General features: G+C 39.3%; 1 protein-coding gene across 1 annotated transcript in view; it reads right to left on the bottom strand.

Moving 5' to 3' along the window:
* Positions 1–14,175, bottom strand: part of CC2D2A (coiled-coil and C2 domain containing 2A) — a 319,163-nt gene that overhangs the window by 100,755 nt on the left and 204,233 nt on the right. The window contains exon 26 of the mRNA XM_053704126.1: positions 12,476–12,572. Coding sequence (XP_053560101.1) covers positions 12,476–12,572 — 97 coding nt within the window. The remainder of the gene's footprint in view (positions 1–12,475; positions 12,573–14,175) is intronic.

Here is a 14,175-nt window from a genome sequence, read left to right on the forward strand (position 1 = left end):
ATCTCGTACACAATGTAAGAATGCCTCCTTCTTTATCTGGTTTGCAGATAATTGGAAAGGCGAAATCTCCCCTTTTTTGGGGGGGAATCTTTGAAAATGCAGAAGATATCTCTGGGATATAAATTCCAATGCCTAGGGATCCTGGGCATCTCTTGCCCACGCCTGGGCAAAGAATGAAAATCTGCCCCCTATAGGATCCGTTACCGGATAGGGGTCCGTTCCTTCATGCTGCCTTAGAGGCAGCAGCAGGCTCCTTGGCCTGCTTATCTTTGTTCCAGGTCCGATTGTCTCCAGACCACCTTGGACTGAGCAAAAATTCCCTCTTGTTTTGCCTTAGAGGAAGTGGATGCCACACCTGCCCTGAAGTTTTAAAAGGCACGAAAATTAGACCTTTCTTGGCCCTTGATTTGGACCTATCCTGAGGAAGGGCATGACCTTTTCCTCCAGTGATATAAGCAATAATCTCCTTCAAACCAGGCCCGAATAGGGTCTGCCCCTTGAAGGGAAGTTAAGTAGCTTATTTATTAAAGTCACGACAGCTGACCATGATATAAGCCATAGCGCTCTGCGCGCCAGTATAGTAAAAAACAGAATTCTTAGCCGTTAGTCTAGTCAAATGAACAAAGGCATCAGAAAACAAAGGAATTGGCTAGCATAAGCTTGTCAAATATATTCATCCAATGGAGTCGCTAACTGTAAAGCCTCATCAAGAGACTCAACCCAGAACGCCGCAGCAGCAATGACAGAAGCAATGTATGCAAGGGGCTGCAGGATAAAACCCTGTTGAATAAACATTTTTTATCCATTGGATCTAAAAAGCACAACTGTCCTCGCCAGAGGTAGTGGTACGCCTAGCTAGAGTAGAAACTCTTCTCTCCACCGTAGGAACTGTCTGCCAGAAGTCCCGTGTGGTCGTAACTATTAGAAAACATTCTTCTAAAAAATAGGAGGGGAAGAGAACGGCACACCTGGTCTATCCCATTCCTTATTAAAAAAAATTTAATAAACCTCTTTAGGTATTGGAAAAACATCAGTACACACCGGCACTGCATATTATTTATCCAGTCTACACAATTTCTCTGGCCCTGCGATTGTACACATTCATTCAGGGCAGCCAAAGCCTCCCTGAGCAACAAGTGGAGGTTCTCAAGCATAAATTTTAAATGTAGAAATATCAGAATCAGGTTAAATCATCTTCCCTGAGTCAAAAAAAAAATCACCCACAGACTAAGCATATTGTGAGGTAGTATCATACATGGTTCTTAAAGCGTCTGTATGCTCTGTATCTACCCCCAGAGCTATCTGCTTTCCTTTAATTTCAGGTAGTCTGACTAATACTGCTGCCAGAGTATTATTCACCACCTTTGCCATGTCTTGTAAAATAAACGCTATGGACGCCCTTGATGTACTTGGCGCCATTTGAGCGTGAGTCCCTGAAGCGGGAGTCGAAGGGTCTGACACGTGGGGAGAGTTAGTCGGCATAACTTTCCCCTCGACAGAATCCCCTGGTAAAATAAACGCTATGGGTGCCCTTGATGTACTTGGCGCCATTTGAGCGTGAGTCCCTAAAGCGGGAGTCAAAAGGTCTGACACGTGGGGAGAGTTAGTCGGCATAACTACCCCCACGACAGAATCCTCTGGTGATAATGTTTTTAAAGACAACAAATGATCTTTATTGTTTAACATGAAATCAGTACATCTGGTACACATTCTAAGATGGGGTTCCACCATGGCTTTAAAACATAATGAACACAGAGCTTCCTCTATGTCAGAAATGTTAGAACAGACTAATAATGAGACTAGTAAGCTTGGAAAACACTTTAAATCAAGTTAACAAGCAAATATATAAAACGTTACTGTGCCTTTAAGAGAAACAAATTTTGTCAAAATTTGAAAAACAGTGAAAAAAGGCAGTAAAACAAATGAAATTTTTACAGTACATGTAATAAGGTAACAGAGCATTGCACCCACTTGCAAATGGATGATTAACCCCTTAATGCAAAAAACAGATAAAAAAAACGACATAGACGTTTTTAAAAACAGACACAACAAACTGCCACAGCAGAGCTGTGGATTACCTTCCCTATAAACGATTTTGGAAGTCTTTTTAGCCCTTTAAGAAATGTCCTGTAGTATTCATGGGACTGCTGAGGGAATCTGGATGATTCATTTTGTAATTTTAACTGCGCAAAAAAAGCGCTAAATTAGGCCCTTCCCACTCATATTACAACAGTGGGAAGCTTCAGTTAACTGTTTCTATGCAAAATTTAAGCCAGCCATGTGGAAAAAACTTAGGCCCCAATAAGTTTTATCACCAAACATATGTTAAAAAAAACGATTAAACATGCCAGCAAACGTTTTAAAACACATTTTTACAAGAGTATGTATCTCTATTAATAAGCCTGATACCAGTCGCTTTTACTGCATTTAAGGCTATACCAACATTACAGTGTTATCACCAATGTACGTTAAAAAACGATTAAACATGCCAGCAAACGTTTTAAAACACATTTTTATAAGAGTATGTATCTCTATTAATAAGCCTGATACCAGTCGCTATCGCTGCATTTAAGGCTTTACTTACATTACTTCGGTATCAGCAGTATTTTCTTAGTCAATTCCATTCCTAGAAAAATATTTTACTGCACATACCTTATCTGCAGGAAAACCTGCACGCCATTCCCCCTCTGAAGTACCTCACTCCTCAGAATGTGTGAGAACAGCAAATGGATCTTAGTTACGTCTGCTAAGATCATAGAAAAACGCAGGCAGATTCTTCTTCCAAATACTGCCTGAGATAAACAGCACACTCCGGTGCCATTTAAAAATAACAAACTTTTGATTGAAGAATAAACTAAGTATAAAAAAACCACAGACTCTCACGACCTCCTATCTATGTTGAGGCTTGCAAGAGAATGACTGAGTATGGCAGTTAGGGGAGGAGCTATATAGCAGCTTTGCTGTGGGTGGACTCTTGCAACTTCCTGTTGGGAAGGAGAATATATTCCATAAGTAATGGATGATCCGTGGACTGGATACACTTAACAAGAGAAAGCAGTTGCAATTAGTGTACTTCTAATTGCCAAAAACCAATGGCAAAGCCATGCATGTCTGTTGTTTCTGAAAAAAGGGGACACCGGAGAAGCTTTTACAACCATTTGCCTTATGACTGCAATAGGGGTGTGTAAATAATTTCAGTGCGAACCCCAATGTTTGGAAAAAAGTAAAAAAAAAAAATGTATATGATCATATTTGGTGGCCAAATAGTGGCATCAAATATACCAAATGTGCTAGATCAATACCTTGGGTTGTCTACCTTAAAAAATATATAGTATTCATAGGTAAATAAAAAACAAAGGATCTATTTCTGTTTAAACGGTGTAATAGCAAAAATGCTAAACAAAAATCTCCAGTACTTTGGGCAAAGTTTTATCTGAAATTCCTGGAAGAGGAGAAGAGGTTAATACATATTTGTGAGGGAAGAGAAAAAAAATCCATGTGGATACAATCCATCATTCCATGTGAAATTAATTTAGCCTTAGAGAGAACTTTCCAACTCATCATTGTTCCTATCTTATCTAAAGAATATAATATGTGGATATTTATATGTTTAGTAAATTATCTTGTCATATTCAATATTCCTTGCTTTTAAGTCTATTTGACATTAAAATTGGTATATATAAAACTAATATATCTAACATAAAAGACCTTATATATATTTTGAAAAAAATGGAAAATAGCTGTTTCCAATTAAAGAGCATCTTTTCCAGAATCAACTTTTGATTAATACTTTTTATTAAACTACTAGTCCTTAAGCCCGTTCACACGGGCCATTTTTTGCAGAACAGCGGTACCACCCCTTGCTCTCTCTCTCTCCCCCTCTCTTTCGCGTTCTCTCTCGCTCCACCTCTCTTTTGCTCTCTCTCTCCCCCCTCTCTTTTGCTCCCTCTCTCTCTCTCTTGCTCCCTTCTTTCTCCCCCTTTCTTTTGCTCCCTCTCTCTCCCCCTCTCTTTTGCTTTCTCTCCCCCCCTCTCTTTTACGCTCTCTCTCTCCCCCTCTCTTTTGCGCTCTCTCTCTCTCCCCCTCTTTTGTGCTCTCTCTCCCCCGTCTTTTGCGCTCTCTCCCCCTCTCTTTTGCGCTCTCTCTCCCCCTCTCTTTTACGCTCTCTCAACCCCCTCTCTTTTACGTTCTCTCTTTTGTGCTCTCTCTACCCCCCCTTTTGCGTGCTCTCTCTCCCCCTCTTTTTTGCGCTCTCTCTCCCCCTCTCTTTTGCTCTCTCTCTCCCCCTCTCTTTTGCTCTCTCTCCCCCTCTTTTGCTGTCTCTCTCCCTCTCTTTTTATCTCTCTCTCCCCCTCTTTTGCTGTCTCTCTCCCTCTCTTCCCCCCTCTTGTTTGCTCTCTCTCCTCTCGTTTGCTCTCTCTCCTCTCGTTTGCTCTCTCTCTCCTCTCTTTTGCTGTCTCTCTCCCCCGCTCTCTTTTGCTGTCTCTCTCCCCGCTCTCTTTTGCTGTCTCTCTCCTCCCTCTCTTTTGCTGTCTCTCTCCTCCCTCTCTTTTGCTATCTCTCTCCCCCTCTCTCTTTTGCTGTCTCTCTCCCCCTCTCTCTTTTGCTGTCTCTCTCTCCCTCTCTCTATCCCCCTCTTCTGCTCTCTCTATCCTCAGTCTTTAGAGCTCTCTGTCTCTCTGCACTCCGCACCCGCCACGCCCACTTCGCCACACGACACCAGGTCAGTTGGAAGGCCAGGTGTGTTTGTCCTTGCGCGCAGTCTCTACTGCGCATGACAGCTTCGGACAAATACACTTGGACTTTTATTATATAGGATAACTAAATATCAACATTATGATTAATCATAGTATTTATCTTAAGAAAAAGTGTTAATCTTAACCATTCTCCATCAACCTTGTTCTTGCCTATATTGGCATCTGTTGAATAAACAAAATATACTTTAACTTCACCTTCCTAGCTCAATTAAAAAACAAAGAGAAAGATTTATTACAATGAAAATATTATAATCGAGGAAGATGATTACAAGATTATGGATTGAAACCAAAAAACCTCTATTACCATGCTTAAAAAAGCACTCTGGCAACAAATAATTATGGAGAAATATAATACATTATTAGATCTAATAGGGAGAGTCCATATATTTTTAGATAAATGGGAACAATATATTGAAACAATGAAAGATGATCTACAAAAACATAATTTATGCTTACCTGATAAATTTATTTCTCTTGTAGTGTATCCAGTCCACGGATCATCCATTACTTATGGGATATATTCTCCTTCCCAACAGGAAGCTGCAAGAGTCCACCCACAGCAAAGCTGCTATATAGCTCCTCCCCTAACTGCCATTACCAGTCATTCGACCGAAAACATGCAGAGAAAGGAAAACCATAGGGTGCAGTGGTGACTGTAGTTTAATGGAAAAATTACCTGCCTTAAAGTGACAGGGCGGGCCGTGGACTGGATACACTACAAGAGAAATAAATTTATCAGGTAAGCATAAATTATGTTTTCTCTTGTTAAGTGTATCCAGTCCACGGATCATCCATTACTTATGGGATACCAATACCAAAGCTAAAGTACACGGATGATGGGAGGGACAAGGCAGGTACTTAAACGGAAGTTACCACTGCCTGTAAAAAACCCTTTCTCCCAAAAATAGCCTCCGAAGAAGCAAGGTATCAAATTTGTTAAATTTGAAAAAGTATGAAACGCAGACCAAGACTCCGTCTTGTAATCTGTTCAACAGAAGCCACATTTAAAAAAGGCCCAAGTGAAAACCACAGCTCTAGTAGAATGAGCTGTAATCCCTTCAGGAGGCTGCTGTCCAGCAGTCTCATAAGCTAAATGAATTATGCTTTTTAACCAAAAAGACAGAGAGGTTGCTGAAGTCCTTTGACCTCTCCTCTGTCCAGAATAGACAACAAACAAGGTGAATGTTTGATGAAAATCTGTAGTAGCTTGTAAGTAAAACTTTAAAACACGAACCACGTCCAAATTGTGTAATAGACGTTCCTTCTTTGAAGAAGGATTAGGATACAAGAATGGAACAACAATCTCTTGAGTGATATTCTTGTTAGATACCACCTTAGGTAAAAACCCAGGTTGGTACACAGGACTACCTTATCCGTACGGAGAACCAGATAAGGAGAATCACATTGCAACGCAGATAACTCGGAGACTCTATGAGCCGAGGAAATAGCTACCAAAAAGGAACTTTCCAAGATAGAAGTTTGATATCTATGGAATGAAAAGGTTCAAATGGAACTCCTTGAAGAACCTTAAGAACCAGCTTTAAGCTCCATGGCGGAGCAACATTTTTAACCACAGGCTTGGTTCTAACCAAAGCCTGACCAAATGCCTGAACGTCTAGAATACCTGCCAGACGCTTGTGCAAAAGAATAGACAGAGTAGAAATCTGTCCTTTTAAAGAACTAGCTGACAACCCTTTTCTCAAAATCATCTTGGAGAAAAGATAATATCCTGGGAATCCAGACTTTACTCCATGAGTAACCCTTGGATTCATAACAATAAGATATTTACACCATATCTTATGTTAAATTTTCCTAGAGACAGGCTTTTATGCCTGTATTAAGGTATCAATTACTGACTCGGAGAAGCCATGCTTTGATAACATCAAGCGTTCTGTCTCCAGGCAGTCCATCTCAGATTAGTTATATTTAGATGGTTGAAAAGACCCTGAGGTAGAGGGTCCTGTCTCAGAAGCAGAGACCGTGGTGGAAAGGATGACATGTCCACCAGATCTGCATACCAGGTCCTGCGTGGCCACGCAGGCGCTGTCAAAAGCACCAAAGCACTCTCCTGCTTGATCTTGTGCAAACCCCTCCGGAGGGAATTCCCACTCCCCCGGATGAAAAGTCTGACGACTTAGAAAATCTGCCTCCCAGTTCTCAACACCTGGGATAGGGATAGCTTTTAGACAAGAGTGAGTCTCTGTCCAGTGAATTATTTTAAGACTTCTAACATTGCTAGGGAACTTCTGTTCCCCCTTGATGGTTGATGTAAGCCACAGTCGTGATATTGTCCGACTGAAATATGATGTACCTCAGAGTTGCTAACTGAGGCCAAGTCTGAAAAGCATGGAATATCGCTCCCAGTTCCAGAATATTCATTAGAAGGAGGGTCTCCTCCTGAGTCCACTATCCCTGAGCCTTCAGGGAGTTCCAGACTGTATCCCAACCTAAAAGGCTGGCATCTGTTGTAACAATTGTCCCATCTGACCTGCGGAAGGTCATACCCTTGGACAGATGGACCCGAGATAGTCACCAGAGAAGAGAATCTCTGGTTTCTTGGTCCGGATTTAACAGGAGAACAAATCTGTGTAATCCCCGTTCCTCTGGCTGAGCATGCATAGTTGCAGTGGTCTGAAATGTAGGCGTGCAAACGGTACTATGTCCCTTGCCGCTACCATTAAGCCGATTACATTCATGTACTGAGCCACCAAAGGGCGCGGATGGAATGAAGAACACGGCAGAAATTTAGAAACTTTGACAACCTGGACTCCGTCAGGTAAATTTTAATTTCTACAAAATCTATCAGAATCCCTAGGAGGGAAAACCCTTGATATTGGGGATAGAGAACTCTTTCCTTGTTCACTTTCCACCCATGCGATCTCAGAAATGCCAGTACTACGTCCGTATGAGACTTGGCAACTTGGATGTTTGACGCCTGTATCAGGATGTCGTCTAAATAAGGGGCCACTTCTATGCCCCGCGGCCTAAGGACCGCCAAAGTGACCCCAGAACCTCCATAAAGATTCTAGGGGCTGTAGTTAACCCAAAGGAAAGAGCTACAAACTGGTAATGCCTGTCTAGAAAGGCAAACCTGAAAAGCCGATGGTGATCTTTATGCATCGTAATGTGAGGATAAGCATCCTTCAAATCCATTGTAGTCCTCTATTGACTCTCCTGGATCATAGTTAAGATGGTACGAATAGTTTCCATCTTAAATGATAGAATTCTAAAGAATTTGTTTAAGATCTTTTAGATCCAAAATAGGTCTGAAGGTTTCCTTTCCTTGGGAACCACAAACCGATTTGAGGAAAACTGTGTCCCTGTTCCTCTATTGGAACTGAATGGGTCACGTACACAATGCAAGAATGTCTCTTTCTTTATCTGGTTTGCAGATAAATGTGAAAGGCAAAAACTCCCCTTTTTTGGGGGGGAAAGCTTTGAAATCCAGGAGATATCTCTGGGGTATAATTTCCAATGCCCAGGGATCCTGGGCATCTCTTGCCCACGCCTGGGCGAAGAATGAAGTCTGCCCCCTATAGGATCCGTTACCAGATAGGAGTCCGTTCCTCATGCTGTTTTAGAGGCAGCAGCAGGCTCCTTGACCTGCTTATCTTTGTTCCAGGTCCGGTTGTCTCCAGACCGCCTTGGACTGAGCAAAAGTTCCCTCTTATTTTGCCTTAGAGGAAGTTGATGCCACACCTGCCTTGAATTTTCGAAAGGCACGAAAATTAGGCCTTTTTTGTCCCTTGATTTGGACCTGTCCTGAGGAAGGGCATGATCTTTTCCTCCAGTGATATAAGTAATAATCTCCTTCAAACTAGGCCTGAATAGGGTCTGCCCCTTGAAGGGAAGTTAAGTAGCTTATTTATTAAAGTCACGACAGCTGACCATGATATAAGCCATAGCGCTCTGCGCGCCAGTATAGTAAAAAACAGAATTCTTAGCCGTTAGTCTAGTCAAAGGAACAAAGGCATCAGAAAACAAAGGAATTGGCTAGCTTAAGTGCTCTAAGCTTGTCAAATATATTCATCCAATGGAGCCTGTAAAGCCTCATCAAGAGACTCAAACCAGAACGCCGCAGCAGCAGTGACAGGAGCAATGCGTGCAAGGGGCTGCAGGATAAAACCTTGTTGAATAAACATTTTTTATCCATTGGATCTAAAAAAGCACAACAGTCCTCGCCAGAGGTAGTGGTACGCTTAGCTAGAGTAGAAACTCTTCTCTCCACCTTAGGAACTGTCTGCCATAAGTCCCGTGTGGTGGCAACTATTAGAAAACATTCTTCTAAAAAATAGGAGGGGAAGAGAACGGCACACCTGGTCTATCCCATTCCTTATGAAAAATTTTAGTAAACCTCTTTAGGTATTGGAAAAACATAAGTACACACCGGCACTGCATATTATTTATCCATTCTACACAATTTCTCTGGCACTGCGATTGTACACATTCATTCAGAGCAGCTAAAGCCTCCCTGAGCAACAAGTGGAGGTTCTCAAGCATAAATTTTAAATGTAGAAATATCAGAATCAGGTTAAATCATCTTCCCTGAGTCACAAATATCACCCACAGACTAAGCATATTGTGAGGTAGTATCAGACATGGTTCTTAAAGCGTCTGTATGCTCTGTATCTACCCCCAGAGCTGTTTTGCTTTCCTTTAATTTCAGGTAGTCTGACTAATACTGCTGCCAGTGTATTATACACAACCTTTGCCATGTCTTGTAAAATAAACGCTATGGGCGCCATTGATATACTTGGCGCCATTTGAGCGTGAGTCCCTGGAGCGGGAGTCAAAGGGTCTGACACGTGGGGAGAGTTAGTCGGCATAACTTCCCCTTCGACAGAATCCTCTGGTAAAATAAACGCTATGGGTGCCCTTGATGTACTTGGCGCCATTTGAGCGTGAGTCCCTAAAGCGGGAGTCAAAGGGTCTGACACGTGGGGAGAGTTAGTCGGCATAACTTCCCCCTCGACAGAATCCTCTGGTGATAATGTTTTTAAATACAAAAAATGATCTTTATTGTTTAACATGAAATCAGTACATCTGGTACACATTCTAAAATGGGGTTCCACCATGGCTTTAAACATAATAAACACAGAGCCTCCTCTATGTTAGACATGTTAGAACTAATAAAGAGACTAGTAAGCTTGGAAAACACTTTAAATCAAGTTAACAAGCAAATATAACAAACGTTACTGTGCCTTTAAGAGAAACAAATTTTGTCAAAATTTGAAAAACAGTGAAAAAAGGCAGTAAATCAAACGAATTTTTTACAGTACATGTAATAAGTTAACAGAGCATTGCACCCACTTGCAAATGGATGATTAACCCCTTAATGCAAAAAACAGATAAAAAAAAAAAAAAAAAAAAAGACATTTTTTTAAACAGACACAACAAAACTGCCACAGCTGAGCTGTGGATTACCTTCCCTATAACTGTTTCTATGCAAAATTTAAGCCAGCCATGTGGAAAAATTAGGCCCCAATAAGTTTTATCACCAAACATATGTTAAAAAACGATTAAACATGCCAGCAAACGTTTTAAAACACATTCTTATAAGAGTATGTATGTCTATTAATAAGCCTGATCCAGTCGCTATCACTGCATTTAAGGCTTTACTTACATTACTTCGGTATCAGCAGTATTTTCTTAGTCAATTCCATTCCTTAGAAAAATATATTACTGCACATACCTTAGCATATATCTCTATCAATCAGCCTGGTACCAGTCGCTTTCACTGCATTTAAAGGCTGTACTTACATTACTTCGGTATCAGCAGTATTTTCTTAGTCAATTCCATTCCTTAGAAAAATATTTTACTGCACATACCTTATTTGCAGGAAAACCTGCACGCCATTCCCCCTCTGAAGTACCTTACTCCTCAGAATGTGTGAGAACAGCAACTGGATCTTAGTTACGTCTGCTAAGATCATAGAAAAAACGCAGGAAGATTCTTCTTCCAAATACTGCCTGAGATAAACAGCACACTCCGGTGCCATTTAAAAATAACAAACTTTTGATTGAAGAAATAAACTAAGTATAAAAAACCACAGACTCTCACGACCTCCTATCTATGTTGAGACTTGCAAGAGAATGACTGGGAATGGCAGTTAGGGGAGGAGCTATATAGCAGCTTTGCTGTGGGTGGACTCTTGCAGCTTCCTGTTGGGAAGGAGAATATATCCCATAAGTAATGGATGATCCGTGGACTGGATACACTTAACAAGAGAAATATTATATATAGAGGGATAATATAGTTTGTTTTTAGATGATAAGAGAGATGAGGGGAATAAAGAGTTATATGTACCGATATTAAAAGAAATGGAGAAATGTATAGCTTATTATAAGAATTTGCAGAGAGTAATGGAAAAAACAAAAAACAACATGTGTACATTTTGTATAAATAATATCAAGATGTCTTTTAATTATCTTTTATATTTTTTGTATTCAATGCTATGTTTGAAATAAAAAAAGGAAATATGTATTTAAAATATTAATAACATTGTCCTGTATGTGAACAACATTAGAATGTGAAATAATAACTCTTGTTGGATTAGAGGTTATTAATTCTATTAGCAATAGTTTTAGTAAATGTCTTGTCATCAAAATTAAAAAAAAAAAATCAAAGAGATAACACCCCAACGGTTAATGATCCTTCAAAAGTTTCAGAAAGAGACTCAATTCTTCAGTAAAAGTTTGATTTGGTTGAATATTTCCTGAATAATATTTTTTGAAACAAAGATTTGATATATGAAGCAACTTAATCTGATACAATGTTATATAACATTATATGAATTATATGTGGCCTCACTTTATCTATAGGAATACTGTTGATTAGCTTTACTATTTCTTGTTTAGAAATCAGAAAATATAGTTTATCTAGGTCACTTTCATTATGGAGCAATAAGTGACAGTTCCCAAAAGTTTAAAGTGGTATATAAGTGTTAGTAAAATTATTGTGATTAGCCATGTGAGCTATCTCCTCCCTCATTATTTAATAACCTTTTAGTGTTTTCCCAAGATAAGTCTGGCTGATTGTATATGTAATTGTATTTCAGTAATGCATTTTGGCTATTAATTGGCAGATTCACTCTTTTGATGTCAGTGACACGTATTTCTCCTCCATTTGCTTCTTTTATTTGTGTGTAACTGATTACTATATAGTTGGATTTGCTGTATAAGCAGGTAGATAAAAACAAAATCCATGTGCAATTATATTATGCACATACGACTCATATCTAAATGTCCTGTTGCTGACACTTTAAAAAGTACCACTCTAAGCACAAACCTTGTTTCATGTGCCTAAATATAACCCTGGTATAGCTGTTTTTAATTATTATAAATGAGATGTCACACTGTACAATTCAGCTTGCCAAATTGTCATATTGTTCCTGGTTGCATGGCAGTTGAATAAAAACGGGGATATATCTAATATTTCAGTAACATACTGATAAACTTACCTGAATGATTGAAAAAAACAATAAAAACAAGGTCAATAGTGGTACAAATCAGCCACTTTTGGACAACTGTAACTTAGATACAAGTGCTTATTCATTTTTGTAACTTTGTGTTTTTATAATAGAGCTAACATTCATTATACTAACTCAATGTTTATACCGTTGTAACGCTTAGCTATATAATAAAGTGACTATAGTAAATATTATTTTAACATGTGTAAATATTATGTTATCTATACATACCATGCATGTAAGTCTTACCTCTAAAATATCATAGGAAATCTCATCAAAGATATTGATAAATACATCGTCTTTAACAGACTGCAAACTAGTCGTGCTATAGTCACCATTAGGTGCCCTAACAAAAGGAAATAAGAAGGGTTATTATGGACAACAAAATCTAACAAGAAGACAATGTCAATGTAAAATATAGTCTAATATAGACATAACTTGTGGTATTTTTACCTTAAAGGGATGAGAAACACTAATTACATGCTAGACATAATTATGTATTCAAAGCAAAGATTAGCCTTAGAATAATACATAGCTGTATTTTTACAATTATATTAGTAGTTTAAATATTGAAAATGTAAGTGTAAAGGTTTAGTTTCTATAAAGTACTTTAGTTTATATAAAGTAATGGACGCCACCATGTTTGAAATAGTTTTCTATTTACTTGTGTTTGTGCAAACAAAGCTATGCGGAATCCCTTTTCTCCAACATTGGTGTGTCCGGTCCACGGCGTCATCCTTACTTGTGGGATATTCTCTTCCCCAACAGGAAATGGCAAAGAGTCCCAGCAAAGCTGGTCACATGATCCCTCCTAGGCTCCGCCCACCCCAGTCATTCTCTTTGCCGTTGCACAGGCAACATCTCCACGGAGATGGTTAAGAGTTTTTTGGTGTTTAAATGTAGTTTTATTCTTCTATCAAGTGTTTGTTATTTTAAAATAGTGCTGGTATGTACTATTTACTCTGAAACAGAAAAGGATGAAGATTTCTGTTTGTAAGAGGAAGATGATTTTAGCAGACAGTAACTAAAATCGATTGCTGTTTCCACACAGGACTGTTGAGATGAAGTAACTTCAGTTGGGGGAAACAGTTAGCAGACTTTTCTGCTTAAGGTATGACTAGCCATATTTCTAACAAGACCATGTAATGCTGGAAGGCTGTCATTTCCCCTCATGGGGACCGGTAAGCCATTTTCTTAGTTAAACATAAAAGAATAAAGGGCTTCAAAAAGGGCTTAAAAACTGGTAGACATTTTTCTGGGCTAAAACGATTGCTTTACTAGGCATATTATGCAGATTCTAACTAATTATTGGTATTATAATCTTGGGGAACGTTTAGAAAAACGGCAGGCACTGTGTTGGACACCTTTTTCAGATGGGGGCCTTTCTAGTTATAGACAGAGCCTCATTCTGGGACTGTATAGGGGTTAAATGTAAAAACGGCTCCGGTTCCGTTAATTTAAGGGTTAAAGCTCTGAAATTTGGTGTGCAATACTTTTAATGCTTTAAGACACTGTGGTGAAATTTTGAACAATTTTTTTTTAACAATTCCTTCATACTTTTTCACATATTCAGTAATAAAGTGTTTTCAGTTTGAAATTTAAAGTGACAGTAACGGTTTTATTTTAAAACGTTTTTTGTGCTTTGTTGACAAGTTTAAGCCTGTTTAACATGTCTGTACCATCAGATAAGCTATGTTCTATATGTATGAAAGCCAATGTGTCTCCCCATTTAAATTTATGTGATAATTGTGCCATAGTGTCCAAACAAAGTAAGGACAGTAATGCCACAGATAATGATATTGCCCAAGATGATTCCTCAAATGAGGGGAGTAAACATGATACTACATCATCCCCTACTGTGTCTACACCAGTTATGCCCACACAGGAGGCCCCTAGTACATCTAGTGCGCCAATACTTATTGCCATGCAACAATTAACGGCTGTAATGG

Source organism: Bombina bombina, chromosome 2 (assembly GCF_027579735.1).
Source record: "Bombina bombina isolate aBomBom1 chromosome 2, aBomBom1.pri, whole genome shotgun sequence".
Taxonomy (NCBI): Eukaryota; Metazoa; Chordata; class Amphibia; order Anura; family Bombinatoridae; genus Bombina; species Bombina bombina.